The sequence below is a fragment of the Urocampus carinirostris genome, chromosome 17 (genome assembly GCF_059441175.1).
Source record: "Urocampus carinirostris isolate Australia breed hairy pipefish chromosome 17, RoL_Ucar_1.0, whole genome shotgun sequence".
In the NCBI taxonomy this organism is placed as follows: Eukaryota; Metazoa; Chordata; class Actinopteri; order Syngnathiformes; family Syngnathidae; genus Urocampus; species Urocampus carinirostris.
Window position 1 is genome coordinate 24,225,156 of NC_142365.1, and position 26,936 is coordinate 24,252,091.

Consider the following 26,936-nt stretch of genomic DNA (forward strand, 5'->3'; position numbering starts at 1 on the left):
CGTCACTACTTCGTGAGCGGAAGCAGATGCGATGGCGCTCCTGTTTAGGAAATGATGATAGCGTCAACGGGTGACATTCTCTGCTGTTCGTCGGTGGTGATATTATCGGTGCTTTTCTTTTCTCGCCAGTGGTCGTCAGAGTCAGAAAGTCAATCAACTGGCGTGCGACTCCTCAGCAATAGAGAATTGTCGTTATACGACGGCGAGGAAGGCAGCCAAGGTGATTACCTGGCAATCCTGGGTCAGGTGTTTGACGTTCACACTGGCCTCAAGCATTATGGACCTGGTGGTGCCTATCATTCTATGGCAGGTGATTCAGATTGTCCGTCTTTGACATCTTTACTGCATGGATCACCAACCACATCCATCTTGCCTGCATCAGGCGTTACAGATCAATTGTATAGATTCAGTGGCAGGTCGTGCATTTCACACCGAGGCCTTTAGTAGTGCTACGTGTGAATCAACCCACCCCTCAATAACAATTTTATGCCTATAAAACCTTAACTGCAGCTACAGGTGCGACACACATGAAAAGCACCTATAATAACCTCATAAAATGTGAATTTCCCTGCGGGGATGAATAAAGTTTAACTGCAATATTAATAAGGAATAAAGCCAAATTTTACCAACTAAAAATCGTTTTTATTTGTACATGTCTACAAGTCTTTTAAAGATGTGCATATTTTCCTGTGCACTTGCTCGCATAGCTGTATATCCACTCGGGTTTCCCCAAAAGTTTGGATAGAACGTCCCTTGTAAATGTTCAGCTGTGCTTCAGGGTCTTGGTGCGGCTAAGGCTGCAACTAACGTTTATTGTAATAATCGATGAACCTCCCCCCCCGATTTTACAGAAAAGAAACAATTTAATTTCTTCCTTTATTGAAATAATTAAGTTATTGACAGATAGAAAAATAATGCACAAAATAACAGAACATTCCATAATATAAACCAATGAAATACCCTAACAATAAACAAAAATACATACAAATATATGCTATAAACCTGCAAATATGTAAGACACTTTTGATATAAAGTGCAAAAAATAAAGGCAACATCGGAGGATGACAGTCCTTTGTTGGATGTTATCTTATTGTACATTGTCAAGTGCTATATAAATAAATCTGAATTTGGATTACGAGGGCTTCGTGAATCAAAATGTAGTCTTGAAACACCCTCTGCGGGACCAGAGTTGTACTACAAGTTTCTCGATGGATCAAGGGAAAATTCAACGCACTCTTATTTGTATTAAACTAATGTGCTTGCGTGGGTTTCCTCCGGGCACTTTGGTTTCCTCCCACATTCTAAAAACATGCATGTCAGGTTAATTGTCTGGTCCAAATTGATAAATCGATGATAAAATACGTTGCCAACGCTTTTAATCATAATTCTTAATCGATTTTATCGATTCTTTGTTGCAGCCCTAGTTGCGGCTTTCGTTCGGCAAGTCAAATTTACAAATCTGCCGTTTTTCCAAATAGGCCTGCAACTAATGATTATTTTAATTATCAGTAGATCGGTCGATCATTCTTTCGATTAATATGATTTTTAAAAACGTTTTTTTAGTTTCCTCTTATAATCAAATATTAAATACACTAATAGAACAGATAGAAAAAAAAGTGCACAACACAACAGAGTGTTCTATAATATAAAACCATAAAAAAAGCCAAGTATTTGACAAATAACAAACCAAAATACATACAAATGGAAGCTATCTGCACGTCACACTGGGTATTTGTATATTGTATTCTTTTTGCTTTATTATTGTATTGTTCTCAGCTCAGGGATGCTGCTGGAAATGTGAATTTCCCTTCGGGGATGAATAAAGTATCTATCTATCCATCTATACACCTGCAAATGTGTAAGATACTCTTTTCCTACCACTTTATCCAATGATCATTACATTTGGACTTGTCATACAAAACAAAAATGATGGAAGTGCATTTAAAAAAAAAATTGTGTGAACCGAAATTTGTATCTGCCAAAAATATCAAAAATGTAAACCCATTTTTAAAACTGTCCACAAAGTTTTTGGGGTTAATTGTTTGAATATAATCAACATTCCCAATGTGCAATATAATATTTAATATGCTTAAAAGGCTGCCCCTTGTGTTAAGATAAACATGTCATCATTATTTTTCTATTTACTTTATATATTTTATTGATTTAGTTTCATTTCTGATTCTATGCAACACTTTCTGTTCCCGTGTTCACTTTGTAGTGTATGACTATCTATCCATCCATCCATTATCGGCACCGCTCATCTTCAGTAGGGTCGTGGGGCTGCTGGAGCCCATCCCAGCTATCTTCGGGCAGTGGACACACTGAACTGGTTGCCAGCCAGTCGCAGGGCAACTGTGATTTTATATATATATATATATATATATATATATAATGCGCACAGTTGATACGCGTCACAGTTCACAGATCCTTAACCTCCAGCATCGTCGGAGCACCACTTCCTGTGGTGTCTCCAGCAACTACAGCCTAGCAGCGCCCATCCCTTTCCATTCCATTTTTTAGGGGTGAGAGTTTGCTCTACAAGATGAAATAGAAAAGGGTGGTTTCCATGGTTACGAGTAGCAGGAGAAGCCTCCTGAACAGACTCAGACACAGCACTTTCATCATCTGGTCACTGTTGTCGGTGTAAAGCGACCTTTGTCTCTTCAGAAATACGCATACCAGATTGTAAATCTTAAGCCAATTTTTTCACATTTTGAGTAGGCCTGTTTTGCTTTGCCTGCCTAATCGGCATTGTATCACTTGTATCCATCCATCCATTATCTGCACCACTTATCCTCAGTAGGGTCGCGGGGGTGCTGGAGCCCATCCCAGCCATCCTCGGGCAGTGGGCAGGGGACACCCTCAACCGGTTGTCAGCCAGTCGCAGGGCACACAGGGACGGACAATTCGCTCACTCATTTACACCTAAAGACAATTTGGACCGGCCAATTAATCTGACATGCATGTTTTTGGAATGTGGGAGGAAACCGGAGTACCCAGAGGAATCCCATGCAAGCACGGGGAGAACATGCACACAGGAAGGTGCAATTTCATGACCTCAGAACTGTGCCGCACGCGCGCTAACCACTGCTCCACCGTGCTGCCCTTTAGAGTAAAACCATCTGTAGAAAAAAGTAAATTCTCAAAGTTCTGCACTGCTACATCTGACAAGGAACACAAAATTTACTGAATGTGGGGAAAGAACTGAAAAAGATGCTGAAATAATTGTTTACGCAAATTATCTTTGTTTTTATTATACAAAGTCTGTCTTACGCTGAATAAATAGGTGCCGTGTTGTGCTTGTTATGTTTATTATAGCTTAATAGGGCGAATTGCAAGCAATATTAAGGGGAGCAATTAAGGCTGACAGGCAAGACGGCGTGATAAATTCTTAACCCTTAATTGAGATGTATAAATAAGTACATTTGAAAAGGGCAATGCAAACAATATACATTTATTTTAAAATGAACTATTACATTCTGCAAAATTTTCAGGAAGACATCTAATGATTCTTTTATTCAGAAGGCTATCGTCCCTAATTTCTGCTGGCTCTGCTTAAAACGTATTTGGATCCCATTATGTTAATGTGTATATATAAAAAAAAGTTGTTTTTTTAAACACAATAACAGCCATTTTTGTATCTACACACTGTATATATGTTTATGTTGTTTTAACCCAAAATATTTAATAAAAAAAAAAATCAGACTTTTAGGATCGTATTTAGTAACCTCCCAAAATGGTCTTTGAAAAATGACTTGGTTATAGCCAATTCTAAGATTTTTGATCCAAATTGAAGATTAAGATTTTTCCTAGCTGCAAAATGCTTTACACTGGCTGCAGAGGACTTGGCCAAGAAAAAAAAAATACTCGAGGTGAACTATAAAATTTATGTATCCTATTTTCTACAAAGAGCATCAGCAACTATTTTGTATGTTTATTAAAGTCATTGTTAGCAGTTTACGTAGAACAAGGTTTCATCATATATGTTCTTTTTTTACCAGGTAGAGATGCATCACTAGCCTTCGTCACAGGAGATTTTACAGAAAGTGGTTTGACGGATGATGTGTCCAGCCTGTCCCCATTGCAGGTGGTCGCCCTTTTTGAATGGCTGGGCTTTTATCAGAAGACATATCAAACAGTAGGTGTGTAGCTGTTTTTGCATAACAGTTTTGCCCAATATATGACTTGGGGGGCCCCTCCATGATCTGCTACCTTATAGTGTTGGAGGAGTTTGTATGTCCCAATGACTCAAGGAGCTATGTTGTCGGAGGCTTTAAGCCCCTGGTAGGGTAACCCATGGCAAATAGGTTCAAGGTGAGGGGCCAGACAAAATGCAGATCAAAAAACCCCTCATGACGACACAAAATTCTCCCGAAAGCAGTTAACTGGGGCCCCCCCCTGGAACCAGACCTGGAGGTGGGGTTTTGCTAGCGAGCGCCTGGTGGCCAGGCCTTTGCTCACGGGGTCCGGCGGCTCGGACATTGGAGGAGTTTGGCGAGGCCATGGAAGGAAACTACCGAACAGCTTCGAGAAAATGTCTGGTCCACCATTCGGTGTGACATCAACACTGTGTATAGTGGCAATGGGGCGCTTCTGACCTCGACCTGGGACTTTGTGAAACAGTGTGCAGAGTACTTCGAAGACTTCCTCAATCCTGACACGTCTTCCTCTGAGGAAGCAGAGCCAGGGGATTCTGATATCGTCTCTCATATCTCTGGGGTTGAAGTCACTGAGGTGTTCAAAAAGGTCCTGGGTGGCAAGGCCTCAGTGGTTGTTACGATCCACCCGGAGTTCATTAAGGCTCTGGATGGTGTGGGCGTGTCATGGTTGACACACCTCTGCAATAATGCGTAAGGGGAACCAGATGGTGTGTTTAGACTACAGGGTAATCACACTGCTCAGCCTCCGTGGTAGGGTCTATTCTGGTACTGAAGAGGAGGGTCCGCCAGGAAGTCAAATATCGGATTCAAGAGGAGCAGTGTGGTTTTCATCCCAGCCGTGGACCAGTGGTCCAGCTCTACACACTCTGCCCCTTCCCTTCAGGGTGCATGGGAGTTCGCCTATCCGGTCTACATGTGTATTGTGGACTTGGAGAAGGCTTTCAACAATGTACCTCGGGAAGCCCTGTCGGGGGGTGCTTCAGGAGTATAGGTCGTATGTGTGTCTGGCCAAAAAAGGAAGCGATTAATATGAGCTAAACTAAGACGAATATTCGACAACTCATTTGACAAATTAAAGTGAGCATTTTGATGCATGAACACTAAAAACCTTTGAACGGTATGACAATGAACTTCTATTGAATATCTCCTTCATACAATGAGCCTACAATTTTCTTTCAGGTTTACTTGTAGGAAGGTTCTATTCAAAAAGTGGAACACCAACAGAGTATTTGTTGCATGTAAAGTCATTACTTGCAAGGGGCAAGAAACTCAAAGTTGAGGCGGAAGAGGAAGCGCTTCAGTTCCCCGCCTGCAACTCTGAATGGAGCTCTGCAAGAGGAGGGAGGGTTTGGTGCTCCACAGGAAGGTAAATAAACTGCACAAAAAGCTTATAAATACGCAATTCATTTATTATTTTGATGCAGTTTCCCTTTTTTATCACCAGTGGTGGAGTTGAAAGAAGTTGGAATGGTGTTCCTCGAAAACTGTTTTCAGCGAGTGCTGGCGGGTTCCGATGCGTCTGTGTGGAGGACCCATCTGCAGCCAAGCACAACCCCAATATGCAGGAATATGCTGGCTGTTTGACACATGCTGTAACGTGCACTATACTAGAGTAATTTAAAAATAATTAACATTGTATTGGAGAGTTGTAACCACCATTAAAAAGTGAGTTTGTATAAAAAGGTTAAGTCAACGTTTAAATATAATATTTAAAACTGATGCAATACACATAGTATTCGATTATATAACTAAATTACCATAAGAAATTCTGTCAAGAGAAAAATAATTTGTTATTCAGTTTCAACAAAGTTTTCAGAGAAAAGACAGCAAAAACAGAGAGCATGTTTTTTGTCACTGCGTGGAGAACACTTGCGTCAACGTAGACACCAGACAGGACCAGCGAATTTTAATAGCAATTGTTAGCAGACATTGCTTGGAATTGAAAAACCAAATCTCTCATTTTCTTTGTTGACTCCACTGATGACTGTGTCATTCACAGATGATGGAAAAACCCTAACAAGACGAATTCTGGCTAGGTTTTTTTTTTCCCCCAATCTTGTGAAAATATTGTGAAAATCCTGATGTGTGGCAAGCTACCCCAGAATTCACATCAAGGATGTGATTCATCATAGAGCTCATCAGGGTCGCAGTAGGATTTGGATTTCTCCTTTGTTCTTGACTGTGGACCATTGGATTTTGGATCCCCTGAATTGGAAAATATATTTTATTTTATGAACCATTTGGTCTTTCTTTGCTTATGTGATGGACCTTCTTGTCATTTATTTGAAATTAAAAGTGTATTATTGTATGACTTTGCATTCTTACACGAAACAGATTTAGGTTGATTCTAAAAACCAATCAGTACATACACATGTAAATTTCGAGTCTAATAATAGGTTATGAACTGAAATTAGCGTAGGTGAACAGTCATCAAACTGAAATAGAAATAAAACTGGGTGAGTAGACCAAGATTAATCAAACATTTTTATCTTAACATCTTAAACTAAAGAGTGTTTTTACTGTAATTTATGTTAAATGTTAATGTCTTGTCCATTAAATTGACGGCTTTTGTTCAAATTAATTTTGACTGTGCTATTTCCTCTTAATTTTACCACTCATATAGTCCAATAGCTTTTATTCCCCTCTGCCTAACGGCATAGGTGCTACAGACGACATAACTGGAACACAGATGCTTCGTGTCAATGGGTTTACTTAATACATGACAATGAAAGAGATCATTTAATAGACCTTTATGTAAAGTTGTTCTTCCCTTTTCTAAAAGGATACATTTGGAAGAGACGGCCTACATATCTGAGCATACAGATACAATACAATGTGCATAAAAGATTTTACAATGTGCATAAACGAATAACAGAGACAAGATTTAGGTCTGTCACAATGGCAATCACGAACTGCGTTAAGTACAAAAATGGTAGCAGTGGTCAAAAATATCACACATTTATCTGTACAATTGAACAATACTTAGAGGCCAACCAGTCTTTCTCACTCCCAGAAAATTATCGGATGTGGCGTGCGATTGTTGTAAAGTGCTCCAGCTGGGATTAGAAAATTCAGCAAAGCGGCAAATGTGTTCGGTCAAAACGATGTGAACTGACAGACCAAGTCCAATTTGTAATGTCATCAGTATGACAGAATTTCAAAATGACACATAGTGGAATGCTACAAATTACAGTACAACCAACCAATCAAAGTTGTTCGTCAATAATATTAAAACATGAAAGTATCAGTGATGGTTTATAAACACCTCTTACTCAGGGACTTCCTATTTGTGGGCTGGAGTGCTATGATTGATATCTCTCGAGTTCTACATCAAAATAATTGATTTAGTCTTATCCAGGGAATGCAATACAGTCAAAAGTGTTTCATTCAAAATTTTTAACCTCGTGCAAAATGTATTTTTCTATTTTTGGGAGTTAGGGCGACTGTCTCAGTTCTAGTTTTATTCATAAATTGCATTACCTTTTTGATATGTGAAATATTAATATTTAAATGTTGGCATGTGATAACGGCCTTAATTCCTTACTTTACGTCCGTAGTACCATTATTACATACTTTGTATGTAAAAGCATTATGGCATAGAATATCATTTTGAAATACTATTTTGTTTTCATGAATGATTCCAATGAATTCATCAGCTGTTTGTAAGGCCATTTTCGCATGAGAAATCTGTAAACAGTAAGGCCACCATCACGTGGAAAAATGTTTTAAGTATTCGCTAATTAGCGATTATTTTGACAAACTCATGTAGTATACTATTTAATTGGTGATTAAAAAAAAGTTTGAGTGTATCTATTGTTTTCAAACTATAACAGTTTCTAGCCTTTATTTAAAAAAACAAAAAACAAAAAAACGATTGTTGTCAGTAATGCCATTTTCGCATGATGACGCAATGATCTTACGACTCATTTTGTTCAACATGTTTACACGCGGTTTTGCTTCTGTGGGTCTATACATATCATTGCATAAAATATCTGGAAAAGTGATGTAATAATACAAGCAGATGGTTAAAGCATCTTTCTAGATGCTCATCAATGAAATGCAATGACCGTGAGAAGCAATTATTTTTCTTGGAGAAAAAAAACTCATAGTTTCGAATGTTGCACTGATTTCAGTACAGCGGTCTTTATGAATTGCTGGTCTAAATCTGGGATGCTAAGATCAACCACCAAAACCAAATGAATCAACATCCTATTCTAAATATGAATGCTTCTCAAAAAACAGCTATCATATAAAGACAATGGTTCGGAATTGCCCAAAGAATTTGTGTCAAATTTGTCCAGCTATTAAGGTCTCATATGCTATTCCCAACGTTTCATTTGGGCCCAGAGCTGGCAGCTTTAGCAGGCGGTAATATCCAAACCTCTTTTGTTATGACACTCCACCCAGCGTGAGTACGTCAAAGCAGATGTCACACACCCTCACTGGCTTGTTCAAGTCAAACTTGATGATGGGCATCTCCTTTATTGAGCACTTGTGGCACAAGAGACGCCCGCAGTGACGGCTAGAGGAGCAGGATTCATAATGTAAGCATTGCACGCCGTGATGACAAAAACAAAACATATTGCAGAAAAGGTCATGGTACTAACCAATGGTGTTTCCTTGTTGTAACTCCAAACTTGGCAAGACATTCATAGCAGTTGGACCCATCACACCAAGGAGGCTCTTTGGATAGCATATCTAAAAATGCAACGATTTTAGTGGCTATTATATTTATCTAGGAATTTAAAGACAAGATGTTTCCTCTTTTTTTCCTCTATAATTTATATCATTTATATCAGTTTGTCTCTTAATTCCATTCACATTTCAGGAAAAAATAAAAGCCCAATACTTTCTGGACTAAAAGGCGCATCAAAAAACCCCAAAATGGCAGGATATTTGAAACTGGAAATTTGTTATTGTGCAATTACTGAGATTAATAAATTGTATCACTGACCGCAATTGCATAAAAATGCTGGAAATGAAATCAAACCGGCTAGCAATGGTGAGAACACCTCATTCTAACCACCAGGCCGTTAGGTACATGGATGGTTGTTCACAAGTGTATAACAGAATCGAACCAGGATTGCGGCTGGGAGCGCACTGGATCCCATCCACTAGACCTTGTCTAGTGCGCCGCTGGAATTTCCCCAATTTTATTTTTCCAAAAAATCAGGACATTATTCAGTATATTTGCTTTCTTCAGACAAGGAACTGTAATAGTCATCCTTATCAGTAGATTTTATATACTTTTTATATACTAAGTATTCTCTCATGAGGTAGCACAGTACAGTTAATAACTTCATTATTTTAACAAAGAGGTCTAATATTGCACTGTAAAAAATAAAAAAGCAAATCATTCTTTTTTTAAGTATTATTTTCTCAATTTATATACTAATTACCTGCTTATGAGGTAGTACAGTGAAATATTTGACATAAAAACATTTTCAACGGATGGTGTGCCTCGGAACTTTTTTATAAAGTGTACCATGGTTCAGAAAGGGTTGAAAAACAATGCACTAGACCACTAAGAAAACAGATGACAGGTCTTATTATCGCACTATTTTTTGTCACAGTATCAAGTTAGAGTGTAGAAAAAATTAATCCTGAATTAAAAAAAAAAAAAATAAAATTAGGATAGTGAAAGAACTCAATGGGGTATTTGATGATGAATTGGGCTTTTAAGGACAATAAATACATTGTAAAGTGATGTTTGAGCTGAAAAAAAAGGTACAATAAAATGTTATACCAAATTTGAATCACTGTTTTCTTTTCATTTCTCTTACTATGCATTGTAAGTGACAACATTTAGAAAACATGCGGTTAGGGTTTATATCTTTCAGGACAAGTAAATGACTTCCCTCACAATGCCTTTCTCTTTATCCAGTTTAGAATCTCTTGCACTTCGTAAACACCTTGCGAATTGGTGACACAATTCTGTATTTCAGTGGTCCAACCTTTTCTGTACCACGAACCGGTTTACTGTCTATATAAATGCAGATCATTTCATACTGACCCGCCTAATAATTACATCATCGGTTTTATACCTGGACTAAAAATAGTGTGATGAGATGAAACCTGATCCCTTCTCATGTGTTGCCCGTTTCCCTAGTAGCCTTATGGATGGAATCTGTCTCAAACCCACTGCGTTTCGGTGTTCGAATCCCATTGCATCCATTGTTATACATTTATCAGAGATATATTCTGACTGATGAATCAATGCACAAATACCGTACCTGGATATTCTATGCGCAATACTAACCCTTGCTGTAGTTATAATTTCATGCACATACTAGTCCGGTGCGCTTTAAATAGCAAATAAATATCACAACACATCGTTCTAGGGGTACGCCTTGTAATCTGGAGCGCCTTATAGTGCAGAAAATACAGTACATTTAAGGATATTGTGGGTCTATACTTAAAAAGTCCTTAAAAATACATACAGTGACAACAACCATCTGCAATTATTTAAATAATAGATTCTTAAACAGTAGTGGAAAACCTAAATAGACTATTTAGGCCTTTAAGTGAGCCATAGGTAATAAAGTAATATTTATGAAGTTCTATATTATATTTCCCTCCTCCCAACAACCAAACAAAATACGTACTTTATTCACTTACCAAGAAGGCGGAAAAGCAACTGTTTGGTTGCTACTTGGTAGTTGAAAATGTTAATGCTCTGATTATTATTAACACCCAGGCGAGCACCAGCCCTCACAATGGCACGGCACAGGTTAGCATTCCCTTTCATGTAGGCAAGGAGTAACACTGCAAAATAAAATCGTATCAATGCCATTCATTCTATCTAAAGTATTTGTTTTCCAAATGAGGCAAAGTATTGAAAAGTAATCTGTGATTTCTGTACCAGTGTTCCCTTCGTTATCAGGCTTGTCCAAAGGATATTCAGGCATACACTCCAGGAACAACTCAAAAATGGCAGCTGCATTTTCCTTACCATAGTGGCCTAAAACGTGCATCGATGACTGACCCCTTAAGAGTTTATACGAAATAAAAAAACAATCTGTTACCAGGTAATTACTTTAAACACCCCCCCCCCCCCCCCAAAAAAAAAAAAAAAAAAAATTAAAAATACACAGTTAAATATACCTGAGATTGAATGCCTCAGCATCGATATTGGACTCTGTGAGAAGGGTTCGGATGTTGTTAAGGCGGCCGTGCATCACTGCCAGATGAAGGGCTGGGAAGGCAACAGGGATACAAAGTTTTTGGAGTCAAACTAAGGCAAAGAATAGGTTTAGTTGAATAAACACTACAGGAGAATAACTGCTTTTTATAGAGCAGTGGATCTCAACTGATCTGAATTGGACCCATCATTCCAACGTAATGACATGCCGCGATGCAAATCAAGGAAAATAAAGCCCAATTTTCGTATTTATCGAATGAAATGATTGCAGTTTAAAGCAAAGTAACGTGTATATACCTCGCATATACAGTAAGCAACCCCCCCTAAAAGAGGTTAAATATAGCCACATACTAAAAAATTCATACGGAAAATATCAACATTTACTTAATTATGTAGATAATAAAGATTAATATACTAATGAAAGGCTAAAAATATAAAAACATTTACTTTTAGTGGCAAAGACTTAGACAGTTTTCGTATTTTGCAATCATTTTCTTTTTTCTTCTTTGTTGTAACTGTTTTACATTTTTCCTTCCCCATATTACCATCTCTCTTGGGGCCCATTATTATGGGCAGAAAAAGGAAAAACGACAAAAATCACGATAAAATTAGATGTGATACATCTTAAAAAAAATTATGATGGCACTGATTGACTGAACAGAAAGAGAGATCGGGGAAGGCATTATCGCTATCCACTGTTCAGTCGAGTAATTGACTCTCCATTTGATTTTCTTCTTAGCATTACTTTGCCAAGGCAAAGGCCCACAATCCACTGAAATCAGGTCTGAGACCCACCAGCTGAGAAACACTGTTATAAAGAGTCAATGTTAAAAACACAATGTGAACACAAATTTACCCGTACTTTAAGGTAATACAATCTGATAACAGCTTACTTTTAAGATATCAAACCTGCACTTAGGTTCTAAAAAGACACTTAATCTTGTTACAGCAGTCTAAAACCACATTGCAATAATAAAATTTACCGTTATTGCCATTTTCATCCTCAGCAGCAAAGTCAATTCCGTTTTCCAAGAGTACAGAACAAATGGTGGCCAAATCTTGTTGAGCAGCTAAATGTAGGGCGGTCTGCCGGTGTTTGGTGAGTTCATTTATTTTAGCTCCAGCAAGTAGCTGGTGAGTTACACACACAAAATAAATGCCATTAAAAACTTGATTGATATCACAACCCTAAAAATAGACACAGCACCCAGTGAAAGTATTGGCCCCTTAAATAATTTTGTCATATTGCCACATTTTCAAAGAATCAACATGCAAGACACAGTCTTGAAGTACTGTATAACCAAATTATTTCAAATTAATTTTATATTCACAAGGAATAAAAAAATGAAAAGTAGGTGTTGAAAAAAAAAATGCCGTCCCTATTCTCTCAGCTCAGCCACCTGACTCCAGAGGTTCCCTGATGACATCTGAATGATCCAATGTAGACTTAAATGACCATCAATGACAAAGAGTGCCCCTGTGTGTTATTGTCAGTTTAAAAGCACCTGCTCTGTGATCGACTCAGAAGTCTGTGACACTGAGGAAAGACAGCATTATCAAAAACACACCAGGCAAGTCTCGATAATGTTTTGGCAAAGTTAAAAGCGGGATTGGAAGAAGAGATCTCACTGTGCGAGCAACAATATAAAAATGGACAGAATACAACCAATACAAATCAACGAAGACCTGTTTTTTTCTCGAAATGTTTGGCCCAAACAAGAAACAAACTAATCAGAGAAGCAACCAAAAGGCCCATGATCACACTGGATGGCCTGCAGAAATACAGATCTCGGACAAACTGGACATAAGACAAGTATTTGATATACTTTGCATAAATCTAACATTTATGGAAGAGTAAGAAGAAACCAGCCCTTTCTGAAAGAATACCATAAAAAGGCCCATTTAGCATTGACAAGAATTCACATGGGAGCAACAAATAAAATGTGGAATAAGGTGTTCTGGTCAGATAAGATCAAAGTTGAACTTTTTAGACTGAATACAAGCGTTATGATTGGCGTAAGAGTAACACTGCACATCACCCTGAAAACACCATTCCCACTGTAAAACATGTTGGTGGAAGCATCATGCTAGGGGGTTTCTTTTCTTCAGCTGAGACTGGGCAGATTGTTAAGAGTTGATGAGAAGATGGATGGAGCCAAATACAGGTTGATTCTGGCAGAATTGGTTGGAGTCTGCAAGGGACCCAAAAATAGGGTGCAGGTTTGCCTTCCAACAGGACAACGACCCTAAATACAAAGCAACATCTACAATGGAATGGTTCAAAACTAACAATATAAAACGTGTCAGAATGACCAAGCCAAAGTCCAGTCCTATAGAGCCTTAGTGGAAAGATCTTTAAAGGATAACCATCATACCTTAAGGAACTTGAGACGTCCTGTAAGACACTTATATAGACTTGTGGCTGTGAAAGGAGGTTGTAAAAGTATTAACTCAAAGGGGACCAATATATTTTTGTCACGCCAACGTTTACATTTTTTGATTGTTAGCACAGTATAAAATGTTGAATAAATTTGGTTTTCTTTCATGATTGTATCTCAAATGTTGATTCTTAGGAAATATTTCTTGTTTTTTTTTTTATTCCGAGTTTGAAGCCTGAAATATGCCAATATGTCAAAATAGTCTGGGGTGACATAATATTTGCATGGCACTGTATATAGAGGGACAAAAATGCAAACAATACCAAGTTTCGAACAATGATCTCAGATCCAGCCTGCACGGCCAAGTGGAGAGGTGTGAGTTTGGAGGCATCCTGAACTCTTGAGTTCACATTAGCTTGCACACTAATGAGGAACAAAACACTTTCGATGTCAGAATTTTGCACTGCCACATGGAGAAAGTTACGTCCTTTATTATCGACCTGGAGACGGACAAACGTTTAAGGTTCAAAAGACACAAAATGGGGGGGTTTGTTCTGTCGTTTCTGAGCTTACTTGCTCGGCAGCGCCCGGCTCCCTTTTAAGGATGGCTTCAGCCGCTTTGTTGTTCTTGTGTGTCATGGCGCAGGCAAAAGGTGTCATTCCTTGGCGGTCACGTATGTTAAGACGAATTTCGGGATGGGAAATTAGGAGTTGAATGATAATGTTGTGCTGGCTGCTAATAGCAGCGTGAATGGGTGTTCTACCCTCTGCATCCTGAAAATTAAAGAAATATGTTAAAATATTTCTAAGCTACAATAGACATAAGTGTATTCCTGCCACACTAGGAAAAAGACGTTTTAAGATCAGAATGAATATATGCAACCAATTATTACATTTGAAACATTACATTTACATATAAACATCAAGCTTATGCACTCACATGATATTATAGATCTTTATGAAGATTATAATTTTATAATGCGTACAATGTAAAATTAAAACTTGAGTATTGTTGCTGTTATTCCAAAAGATTCATCTGCATTTTGTCATGTTTTTTTTTTACATAATTGAAACATTTATAGTGAACTGCCAACATATAAAAACAATAAAATGCCCCATAATGTTGATCTATATCTGTCGAAATATCAATCTAAAGAGAACTTTACTCATAGTTGGGGTTTGTCATTTGAGGTGTCCTTAAAAAGTTGAAAGTAGGATATTTCTCTATTAAGAACTACAAACATTGCCCAACTGAGTTCAATGAGCCCTTATAATTGTTTTCTCACCGCACATATCCTCTTTGATCTTACTTTCTGCAAAGCTATTCAGGGCGCAACATATTAAATTGAAGAAATAAGGGGGACTTCATGAGTAACTTCATGCTTATCTCTGCATTTTTTTTTGGTTTCTATTTGTAAGTGTAAAATGAAAATGTTGAAAGCAAGAAAAGGCTCATTTTAAGTACAGTCCAAACACCAGCCCAAACCCCAAGAAACATAAAATAAGTGTTCAACTATGTCTAAGAAATTCACGGACTTGACACACAACAGAAGGAGCTTGACAGAGGATGCAATAATGACACAAGCCAAGAGATGGCAGCAGTGAGTGAAAAAGCTCCATGTTCTGTAGAGCTTCTTTACAAATCATTATTTGGCTACTTTTTCCTTTCAAAAAGGGACATTATTCACTATCTATTTTTCCTGTGTGGCAGCAGTAGGCTTTTATAAGAATGCACTTGTTTTTGTGCAAATTTCTGTCAGTTCCCTCAGGAAAACATTGTAGCACTTTGACAAAGCATACCTGTGTATTGACATTAGCTCCAAACTCTAAAAGGCACTGTACAACATCTTCCAATCCCCAGCTACTTGCAAGGTGGAGAGGCATTTGTCCATCTCTGGCCTCTTCTTCTCCCTCGCCATTTGGCCCGGGCCGTCTCGGGCTATTTACGTCACAACCACTGAGCAGACATAGAATATGACGTACATAAGGGAGGTCATCTGGTACACCTATACTTCTTATCTCTCAATAATTGATTTTTCTCAATTGCCCCTCACAAGTAAATAGCAGGACATGCCAGAAAAAATAAATGCAGTAATCCCTTGCTTGATCACTGTTTAGCGGATTTTCATCCTTCATTGTGTTCTGCATTCTGATTGACTTAACAGCTGCCCTACCCCTTTTCCGATTGTCAGCCTGCTTGTCAATAATGTTGCAGTCTGATTTTTACACATATACTAAACAGCTTGAATAGCTACATTGTGTATGCGTACATGTTAACAAAACTGGACCCACAAAAGCACCGGCGGGCGGGCTAAAAAGGCAGATTAAAATGCTTGCTCTATAGCCACATGCAGGTCTTTGATGCTTATTTTTTTTTTGCAGCTCCAGACATATTTTTCTGTTTTTTTTTTTTGGTCCAGTATTTTTTGGGTTGCTGTATGTAAATGCAGTTTTTGATAACAAATGATGGCAACAAAGTATAATCTAAAGTAAAGGGGATAGTGCACTTTGTCAATGCAGTTGAGAAATAAAATGGTAAGATTATTTTTACAATTATAAATTTGACAAGACAGAAGTTATTTGTATAAAATACATTACCCTAAAAAAATACTTGAGCCTGTTAATTGGGTTAGTTCTTGAGTATTGAATAAACAAATAAGTTTCTACTATTACTTTGATTATTGTGGGACCTTTTTCGAATGTAACCCCCACAAAAAACGGATTACTAACTGTACACTAACAAGCGTAAAATTAAAGCAGACAGCCAATGCAAAAACTTTAGAACTGCCAGGAAGACCACAAACCAATAGGGTATGGAAAACAAAAAAAAATGTGGTTGGAATGAGTTTTTTCTAGATAAACCAATACTACTCTATTAGTGTTTCCCAGTGTAAATCAACACTCATCCATGGCTTATAAAGATGCATGCTTCAAATTTCCCTAACACTGAGAATGTGGTTCAGACCTGCGGATGAGAAAGCAAGCTGAATTCTCATTGTTCTCGTCAACAGCTCTGTGCAAAAGCGTTTGTTGGCAGCCGGAAGGGCCTTTGCTCCAGCATGTCGCATCACAGCCATGGCGAACCTTGTAGGAGGCAAACGTGCAAATATATATTTCATAAAAAGCAGATTTGAAAAAAAAAAGACTTCATTGCTTCCTATAAATGTTTGCTTGCATGTAAAAATATGTTTCTGAATTTATTTGCCGCAATTGACGGCTAGGAACGTTACATTCCTATGTTATTGTAACTACGTGCGACATGAATGGGATTGTCTCACCAGTGTGGATGCAATATCCTCCAAACCATTCTCCAGAGCAAGCCATAGTGGAGGATCCCCTTTCTCATCCACAACAGACATGTCCGCTCCCCTTGTGCAGATAGCGTCCACAACAAGTGGCAGCTGATTGCTGATGGCCAGCTGCAGGGCTGTTTGTCCCTCTTGGGTCCTGAGGGTAAGGTTAGGGTTACCTTATTAAAAGCCCAATTGTTCTAAAGAAAAGGACATTATAGCAAAAGCATCACTAATGTTTAATTACAAAATAGTTACCTGACATTGATGTCTGCCTGGTGCTCAAGGAGAAAGAGGGCACTTTTGCTGTCCTGCCTTTGGATGGCCATGTGAAGTAGGGTCTGTCCATTGGACATGGTGTCATTGATAGATGCTCCCGAGCCCAGAAGCTGAGCAGCTATAGTGTGCATACCTGGCAGGAGCAGATTGGCCAGTTCAAAATATCCCAGACGAGGAATGAAAAGCAAATACATAAGTGGGGACTAATGTTTCTTTTAAGAACCAACCGCGTTACAGCATTGCTTTATAATGCCCTGAAAAGTACCTGTCCAGAGGGCCAATCCCAATACTGTTTGGTCCATAGAGTCTTTGAGACTGAAGTCTGGAATAATCTGGAAATTATTGGAGGCATGAAGTGCATTTGCTGCAAGACAGAGAAAATTAAACAATAAACAGATCCACTCCTTCACCGGATGAAAACTTAAAAAGTATTCTCAAACAGATATTTTTTCAATTAGACACAGAAAGTGTAGTGTTTCTCCCCACAATTACGCATATATGTTTCAAAATATTCCACGAGTCGGGGACTCGAGAAATTTACTCTGGCCTGTTAGGAACACTACACTTTTAAAATGGCTAAACCCATTAATACAACACGGCTCAGAAACAGACGACAATTGTAGTAAACAGTGATTGCATACAGCTCATTTCTGCTTGGAGATATTGGAACTTTGCTTACCCTGTTGCTTTGGGGCCTTGTGACCGTTTTATCAGAGTTAGATACTTCAACCTCCAAAAGCTGCATGTGGTATGTTTACCTGCCGCCGTAACAGCATTCACGGTTTGTTTGCCTTCACCTCCTTTTTGATTGTGGCTTTTCGCCGCATGCCACGGCTGTTATAATTTTGTTTGTCTAACTCCCCGTTAGCGTCGGGGCTGCTGAGTGCCATTTTGTTTGCTCTCGGTTGGGGCTCATAGACTTACCACCGTGTGTTGTTTGGCCGACTAGCCTGACGTTAGGGCCAGTTTTTCTGTGTTCCTTAGTTTATTCCTGACCAGCTTCACGTTTGCCGCTTTTCGTGGTTGGCTCCCAGTTAGCCTGGCTGCTCACAGCGCATTTTGGGGTAGGCCAGCCTCGCATATTCCATCTGAGGCTCCAGCTGCCTCTCATTGAGTGGTGGCAGTTAGCCCCCGTTAGCTCTTCATGTGTTATTTTTAGCAGTTAGACCCTTTTTGGCTGCCCGGCATTTGTTGTACGATCAATAATTCTCCACAAAAACTACCAACACTTTGCTTAAAACACTAAAGAATCTCTTCGACTAACACGTTAAACAATATGGCGACTTGCTTGCCAGGGTGCTGGTGTTCCTTCAATGACAAGACATGCGGTCTTCAAAATTAATATTCTTGTAAAATAATTGGTATATACCAATCATATATATATATATATATATATATATATATATATATCCATCCATCCATCCATTATCTGCCCCGCTTATCCTCAATAGGGTCGCGGGAAGGAGTCCATCCCAGCTATCTTCGGGCAGTGAGCAGGGGACACCCTGAACTGATTGCCAACCAGTTGCAGGGCACACAGAGAGAGACCACACACTCGCTTATTCATACCTAGGGACAATTCAGACCGGCCAATTAACCTGATATGGATGTTGTTGGGATGTGGGAAGAACCAGGAGTGCCCGGAGGAAACCCACGCAAGCACGGGGAGAACATAAAAACTCCACACAGGAAGGTTCGATCTCAAGACCTCAGAACTGTGCAGCACGTGCTAACCACTGCGCTGCCGTGCTGCCCTATTATATATATATTTCATGCAAAAAACATGCATTGTTTCCTCACATTTTGCATGTTTAAGAATTTGGGAATACCTTTTAGTCGATTTGCATTTAGGTGTACAAAGTAGCTGACCTTTTTGTTCTAGGATGACAGAGACCACATCTGGATGGTTGTGAGCAATGGCCATGTGAAGTGGGGTCTGTGAAGCTACACCAAGGTTGTCGTCAGGCAGAGTCTTCAGGGTCTGCAAGTTAGGGTTTGCGCCTTGCAGTAACAGCTCTGCTGTGAGGCTTGCGAGGCCAAAACGACATGCTGTGTGCAAAGGGCTTTCCCCCTGAAATGACAAACATAAGCCAGATTATTGCTCTACGAATTTACTCATTTATGTAAGTGGTTGCATAAAAAAGAAGACATACTTGCGATTAACTTTACATTTATCTAAAATACCAAGTATTCGAAAATAAAAGTTGAATAAACAAATGTTTTCATATACTGGTACATTAAATTATATGTGCTTCAAAAAAATGTTATGCACTTTGTACAGATTTTGAAATAAATGTTGCCATAAATGGAACTTAACTGCAAAATTTAGATCATCAACATGTTTCCATTACAAATTATCAACTAATCTTACATGTTTACAAGCATAAAAACACACACACTGAATTCGTTGTGCCAAGTACTGTGGGGGGAAAAAAAGGAAAAACATTTGCCCCAGCTATAGAAAGATTGATAACCTCAGGTATAGAATCAAACTCTTTCATGAACTTCTTAGCACTTTATTACATGCAAAAATTATTTGAATCTTGCTTGAGTTCTTTATTGTTTGTCTCTCACATTTCTTTTACAGTACAACATGTGTTATGATATTCTCTAGATATATGTTTCAGTAATCAGCTGCTCTTTGGCACTCCCTAGTGGCTCTCTGGGACTTTTTCAAAAATATTTGAAGATAAACAATATCGTTTTTGTAAGAGGACAAACATTCTTAATGATTATATTCATTTTCATAGCTAAAGATTTATTCAGTATATAAATAAATATTTGTGAAATGAACATTCTATTCATGATACCACCCAACAGTGTCATACACACCCATTTGTTCACATGGTTGACTTTTGCTCCATGTGTGGCTAGGAACAATGCAGCAGCTTCGTTGGCTGCACGAGCTGCTCTTTGCATCAGACAGTTTCCTGGGGCGACATGAGGAAAAAAGGTAAATTGAAGTGAAAGTACATGTGAAAACAGTACACCTCCGCTGTCAAATTAAGATGAACACCTGTAGATACATCAGGCGCGTCGGCATTGCTTCCCCTCTCAATTAATTGCGCTGCAAAGCTGTTCTCATCGAAAGAGGTGCCATTCATCACTGGAGCTTCATCCTCAAATGGATTTACAGAGGTGTCTGACGACACTGTGATGTACTGCAAAGCTAACCACAGCGCTGTACTGCCCTCGTGATCTTTAAGTTCCAGGTCAAGCCTAACCAGGTGGAACAAAAGTTGTGATTTGGCAATAGAATGCAGAGTATGGAGACAACATGTATTATTCAAATTGTCAACAGAGAGGAACTTACTGTCTGCATTGCAGTAGTTGGCTAAACACCAGCTCATTTCCTGAGGACACAGCTTCATGCAAAGGAGTTCTAGCAAACAAATTGACGTTCATCATGTGTTTTCACTTATATTTGTCCAAAAGAAATTCCCTAAAATGCAACCAACCTGCCCTTGCTGTTTTGCATATTTGGATTGGCTCCAGCCTTTAGTAAAGCTTCTGCAATCCGCCCCATGCCGCTCATCACTTCTGCAGAGTGTTTCTTGGGGCTAAAAGAGCAAACTAAGTGAAGAGGGGTTTCCACAGCTCCTACGGTGGCGGCATTGACCTGAGCTGAGTGGCGAATGAGGAAGACCGAGGCAAATTCATCACCTGAAAGAAGAGAATTAAGGTCATGAGGGAAGGCAGTTTACATGATTGCTATTGACAGGGTTCGTAAACCTCTTCTATGGCCAAATTCAAGCACTTTCGGGGCCAATTTCCAGTTTCTCAAGTACCATTAAAAGAAGAAACTCAGTGTGAATCCATCCATAGCCCTGTTGTTTGAGGTCATCAAATATATCACGCATATATGTGTGTAAATATTTTTGAGACGGTAAAATGTAGCTTACATTTTCAGTTGTGGGAAGTTCTTCCCATACAATTTAGCAATGGAAAATGCAACCTTAAACTCTCAGCCATGTTGCATAAGGGGTGTTGACGCTTCACTAAACACCATACTAACGGATGCCATTTTCCGTAATTTACAAGGGAAGGAGAAAATCAATGGCAAAGCGAAGCACCCGTATGAACCCTGTACCACGAATGCAACAATTGTCATAATTTAAGTTAAAAAATAAATAAATAGATATTTAAACTAAAAATTACAACAAATCAAGGCGTTTACGTCGTCAAGTCACACCTCTTTGGATTGCCTTATGCAGAAGGCTCCATCCACTCTGATCCACCATATCCACATCAGCTTTGTTGTTCACTAAAGTGGTGGCAATGCTTTCCAATTTTTGGGATAATGCCAAGTCTAAAGCCAGATCGCCGTTGTTGTCCAGTTGATTCAGCTTCCCCGGCAACTAATAACAAAACACAAACGAAACTGTTCCACTAAATAAGGAACATTTGCAATACAGTGCTTATTCTTGGATTGGAGAAAGCAACAGACCAGAGCGTCCATCTCAATCAGGTAAAGAAACACCACATCTTCTCGCTCAACTTTGATGGCTTTGTGCAGAGGATAGTCTGTTTTAGACTTGATCATTTTGTACAAAAGTTGAGCGCTCATTGTGCTGAAGTCTTCTTTTCTGAGATCATCCTAGAGAAATATATCAAAAGAAAATTTACTTCCACAACTCATTGTTTAGCATACAAGATCGTTTTTTAATGGAGGTACCGTATTTTCCGCACTATAAGGCGCACATAAAATCTGTTTTTTTTTTTTTTAAAAGCTGACTGTGCGCCTTATAATCCGGTGCGCCTTATATATGGATAAATATTGAATTACAAGGTCTCGCAACTAAGAGAAGCAGCCACCGACTGCATTTTTCGCGTAGAAGAAGAAGTGCGCTGTGCATACTGGGAAATTTTAAACAACGTACAGTTGTGCGTTTGTATCAAGACCCTGAAATGGCTCCTATTAAGAGACACGCTTATAACGCAGTTTAAACTCAAGGCAATCAGTCACGCAGTAGAACACGGAAATAGAGCAGCAGCAAGAGAGTTAAACATTAATGAATCGATGTTGCGGAAGTGGAAGAAGCATGAGGATGAGCTGCTTACGTTTTTCATTTTACAGTTATTATGTTATTGCTTTATTGTTATTATTTTGCACTTGTTATTGTTTTTGCACATTACGAGTGTCACTCTATTGCGATTGCACTAACGTTTAATTTACCATAACAGTATCAGACGTTTTTTTACGTGTTGACTAAATGGAGGAAAAGTAAAATGTTATGCCTTGCTGTTGTTCAAAGATGTTAAAGATGGGTCACGAAAATGCTTTACCTCAGAGAAAATAATAAAACAGCTGTTTATTCATTTTGGGAGTGAATTGAGTTGTTACCTGATCTTAAACCAGCATGCACTTATAGCGCCTTATAATGCGGTGCGCCTTATGTATGGAAAAAGTTTAAAAATATATCATTCATTGAAGGTGCGCCTTATAACACGGTGCGCCTTATAGTGCGGAAAATATAGTAATTGTTTTGGAAATAGTTCCGCTAAATGTAAGACCCACATGCAGAAAATACTCACCCAATGGCTTGCTATGATCTCCCCACAGTAATTCATCAGAGTCGAAGCGTTAAGCTCCTCGGCTGTTTGATAGAAGCGAATGCAATTCCTAACGTTCACGGATGACATGACACCTTTTTCACACCTGGCAAAAATAAAGAGCAAAACATTTAAGCATTATGTAGGCATGTCGAATTTGTTCACCATTTTTACACCACTACTTCAAGTTCTCTGTAATTGCTTTGCCAAAGCAACAATTTTAGTAAGATATAGCTGCCGTGATTATTTTGGGGAGTAGAATAAAAACCTCACATTATACCCTCACTTTTTGTGAGGTAAATTACCACCTAATGCTACAAGATCTGCTATGTACAGTATAATGTGTAAAGTGGTGAATATTTAGGAACTACAAAGACCATAATAAAAAGATGAAGACAATGGAATTATTTGGAAATGAACACTGTTATTTCTCCACTATTTGCGTTTCCATATTCTAGATTTTCATTCTGCTCAGATATGTATTACCAAGTGGTTGCTACTAACATAAAAAGAAAATCTGATTATTTGCATAAGCAAATACATGGTTTCTGTGATTCATGACAGACTTCTTGTTTAAAGAACACAAGACAGAAAAACAAAACAAAACATCAATGAAAAAACAATTGTGCAATATAACCCAGATTTGCTTCTAATTTCACCTGATCCGACTGAGTAAACAAGATCAGCTTGCTCAGTTCAGGGCCTTGAAAAGTTGTAAACCAAGTACAGTCTGGATTTGTGACAGGCTGACCTTTCTCTGAGCAGCTGGAGCTGGAAGCGGTTGGCCAACTTCATTAAGTCAATGAGAAAAGCATCATCTTCACAAAGCTCCAAGTCATCAGTGTATGCCCAGCGCAACATTGCCAAGGCAACCTCAGGTTTGCAGTCTGCAGATAAACAAACCATTTTGAATTCTCTCACTATTGTAACTAATATTAGATAGAACAATTGGCTAAAGTTCCTACAATCACCTTTGCTTGATTACAAAATCAAAACTGCACATTTTTCAACACTTTGAAATTAAAAAAAACATTCATCCTTCTAGCATTGCAGAGCTTCCACAAGTGGTTTTGCCCCAGAGACTTTACAAACTAGCTTGCAGTATACCGTCCCAGTTACAGGAGGATCATAAAAATATGAATTTGAATTTGTGAATTTTGATTTTCTTTCAAAAATTAAAAGGTCCACTGTGTTCACCTGTGGAAACAAATCCATATCACAGCCACATACCAGACAAGTCCAGTTCAGAGGTTGTGGCCATATTGGCGAGACTCCAGACATCACTGCGTGCAGCCAAAACAAACTTATGGGCATTGAGCTGATTTCCCACAATTTTCACTTTCAAGTCACTGCAGGTAATACACAAACAAACTTTAAAAAGCTCCAAAATGTAACTTTAATCTTAACAGATAATCAAACTGTCCACCTGTATTGTTCCTGCTGATAAAGGTCTGACACAATGTCCAAAAGACGGCTAATGAATGAGTCTTCTGACACTGGGCTGGTTGGGCCTGAGACAGAAACTTGAGCAGAAAGGACAGTGCAGCGTCTCTCAGTGTCAGCCAGCTTCTGCTGCATCTTCACATACTCCTGCCTCAGCAGAGCCAGATGCTTCTGCAGCTTGGCCACCTCCTCTGTGTAGTTGACATTCACAGAACAAACACATTTAGGATGTTTACTGATGCAAAACGTAGTTTTTTTTAATGTCCAAGGAATCTATAAGTGGACTTATTTGCACGGTTAATTTAAGAGGGACTTTTTATGTTGAAACTAATTCATGACTCAGGCGAGTCCATCACCTTCCACTGTGGCCCATTTCCTTCCTTTAAAGCATTTGTAAAAGTGCTGAGGAGGCTAGATACTTTGTCCTGCCTTGTAAAACCACATGTGACAATTTAGCAAGTCATGTGACAACAAGAGAGCGTTCCTTAAAATTGAGAGAAACAAAAACTGGTGAGCCCTACACAGGAAAGGATACAGGCGCAGTGGCTAAAGAATCACGGACCACACTTACACAGCTTTATTAATATTAATCGCATTCCATTTGTGGAACTTTATTGCAGTGACAGCTTATTTTCCAGACCTAAATTCGAACAAATCAGTAGCATTTAGATTCTTGAACACAATGCAGGTGTTTTTTAACGAAGTATAACATAACATGGAGTTAGTTTGAAAAACAGACAACTGGCTTGATAAAAGGAAGCATAGCCATTTAAATGCAGATGCAGTATACAATTATTTTTATTTGTGCAGATTTTACGCAATCCACAACGGGGAATGCTTAAATTAAGTGTTTTGCCTTCATAGTACAGCTTGCAACTGCCCTAAAAGTTGATGACGGGTAGAATCTATTTTCAATTGATGGTCAGGTTCATGGTAATGACATCTGTATTGCCTGAACAAATACATGAATGGGAGGGAATTATATTTGGTACCCAGCAACCATTGATGCAGGATTACAGCATTATTTCAAATAGAAAAGAACATGTTAGTTTTTGTAAATAACGGAAATAATCAGTTTCAATGATCGTTTCATTACAAATATGAGTGTTTGCCTGTTGTGTTAATTTGAAACGTAAAAAGGGCTAGCAAATATCAACGACAGCTACTGATAAAAAGCTTGCTCACTTGCGAAACAATGCTATTAAAAACACCATAACGTTGTGTGTAAATGGGAAACACTTGAATTACACATTGACTCACTAGTAAGATGGAACCGACAGGGAAAAACGCGTACGCCAATAAGAGGGAGTGGACAGAGAAGACCACTAAATTCAATTCCTTACCTTCCGCCATGTTGCTCTGAGTTGAATTCGTGACCGGGCGACGTTCTCGCGATAAAAAACAAAACTGCCACGAGGAGGCGGGAGTGCTGCGTTCAAGTTGGACGCGTCAAATACACGGTTTTCACTTAAACATATCACTGATTTCGGAAAGCGTACAAGATTCAATATCTATATTTTTTTACATTTATTTAATCATGTATTTCAATGAAACCATATTGTAATACATGGAATCATCAACATAAAATTATTTTATATATATATATATATATATATATATATATATATATATATATATATATATATATATATATATATAATAAAAACAAAATATACTTTGTGTTAACAAGTGTATTAACCAAATAAGCAACACATTGCTTCCAGCATCTTAGTTCTTTTCCCAACTGCCAGTAAATTCGGTGTCTTATTTTACGTTTCAGTATACATTTTTCCTTTTCTGTACACAAATATTTATGCAGCATACACAATAAACACTGATCAGAAATTGTAAAAGAAAAAAAAAAAAAAAAAAACGGGGAAAACATGAATTAACAGGTACGCATTTCATCTTATTATATATGTATTAATGTAACTTCATTATCCTTTTTTATTTTTGAAGGAACAATTTCATGTATCCGTCTAGTAATTTATTTATTTACATAAATTGTTTAAAAATATATACAAAAATATATGAAACGCAGTCCTTTACCAATGTGCCTTTGAGCCTATAATGTGCCTAAAAGGATTTAACCTCACCACAACAAAATGTGTTTTCAACAAAAATGAGCCCCAAATGATGAAATGTGCATTGTACGATGTGATACTCAATACATCGGAACAAAAACCAAAAACGTTTTTCCCCCGTAATTTAGGATATAGTGTCAGTATTGACACTCAACACTGCCAATGCATTACCAAAGAGGATTATGCTTTGCACCGAAAACCAAAAGCAGAAGGTTCTGTATCCAAGTCAGATCAGGTGACTACTGTTACGAGTTTTATATGGTGGAGCAAACCGCTACTCCAAAAAAAAAAGCCCTGGAAAAGGATGGGCACCACCACGCTCTACTTGCCCAAGACACACCACAGGAGGTGATGCCTCAACAACCCTGGCGGTTAAGAGATCTGTCAACCACGAATTGTGTGGCATGTCTTCACTAAAAAAGGATTGACACAGATAAGAGAATTGCAAACATTAACGTGGCTCATTCCTACAAAGCATGGCTTCTTTTAAAAATATTGTGTGTATGTAGTGCTTAAGCACTCAGGCAAGTGTGGAATTCAATTGAAAGATACTTTTGTTTCGCCTTATCTAAAAATAAGCTTGATCCAAAATTTATTATTGAAGCTTT

The 26,936-nt window shown here is 38.4% G+C and overlaps 2 protein-coding genes across 4 annotated transcripts; one reads left to right on the plus strand and one right to left on the minus strand.

The window, feature by feature from the left end:
• The first annotated feature begins 1 nt into the window (after nt 1).
• cyb5d2 (cytochrome b5 domain containing 2) lies at nt 2–6,468 on the plus strand. Of its 3 annotated transcripts, none has more exons than XM_088320660.1 (4): nt 2–310; nt 4,002–4,142; nt 5,340–5,526; nt 5,605–6,468. In XM_088320660.1, the coding sequence occupies exons 1-4, from the start codon at nt 52–54 to the stop codon at nt 5,774–5,776; spliced, it is 759 nt and encodes a 252-aa protein (XP_088176786.1). In that variant the 5' UTR covers nt 2–51; the 3' UTR covers nt 5,777–6,468. The 3 variants fall into 3 exon arrangements, with proteins under 3 accessions (XP_088176786.1, XP_088176787.1, XP_088176788.1); XM_088320661.1 differs by having other exon boundaries at nt 4,002–4,138; nt 5,405–5,526; XM_088320662.1 differs by lacking the exon at nt 4,002–4,142.
• A 427-nt stretch (nt 6,469–6,895) lies between these two features.
• Nucleotides 6,896–25,650, minus strand: ankfy1 (ankyrin repeat and FYVE domain containing 1). Its single transcript, XM_088320659.1, has 25 exons — nt 25,588–25,650; nt 24,228–24,435; nt 24,032–24,150; nt 23,553–23,688; nt 22,784–22,907; nt 21,696–21,845; nt 21,441–21,606; nt 20,707–20,911; nt 20,562–20,630; nt 20,265–20,467; nt 20,081–20,178; nt 19,118–19,319; nt 17,514–17,612; nt 17,228–17,381; nt 16,958–17,126; nt 16,645–16,763; nt 15,480–15,636; nt 14,253–14,453; nt 14,003–14,179; nt 12,285–12,432; nt 11,265–11,355; nt 11,023–11,147; nt 10,779–10,925; nt 8,768–8,858; nt 6,896–8,682 (listed from the first exon to the last, which is right to left on the minus strand). Exons 1-25 carry the CDS (start codon nt 25,595–25,597, stop codon nt 8,550–8,552), a joined length of 3,501 nt encoding a protein of 1,166 aa, XP_088176785.1. The 5' UTR covers nt 25,598–25,650; the 3' UTR covers nt 6,896–8,549.
• Nucleotides 25,651–26,936: the final 1,286 nt, after the last annotated feature.

Bases quoted from the DNA above. Each gene is read 5' to 3' on its own strand.
- cyb5d2 (XM_088320660.1), top strand. From the start codon at position 52: ATGATGATAGCGTCAACGGGTGACATTCTCTGCTGTTCGTCGGTGGTG. The intron at 311-4,001 runs GTGATTCAGATT...TTTTTTTACCAG, and splicing joins TGCCTATCATTCTATGGCAG to GTAGAGATGCATCACTAGCC. The intron at 5,527-5,604 runs GTAAATAAACTG...TTTTATCACCAG, and splicing joins GTTTGGTGCTCCACAGGAAG to TGGTGGAGTTGAAAGAAGTT.
- ankfy1 (XM_088320659.1), bottom strand. The intron at 23,689-24,031 runs GTATGTGGCTGT...GTTTATCTGCAG, and splicing joins CTCTGAACTGGACTTGTCTG to ACTGCAAACCTGAGGTTGCC. The intron at 20,468-20,561 runs GTAAGTTCCTCT...CCACCTGGTTAG, and splicing joins CAACTACTGCAATGCAGACA to GCTTGACCTGGAACTTAAAG.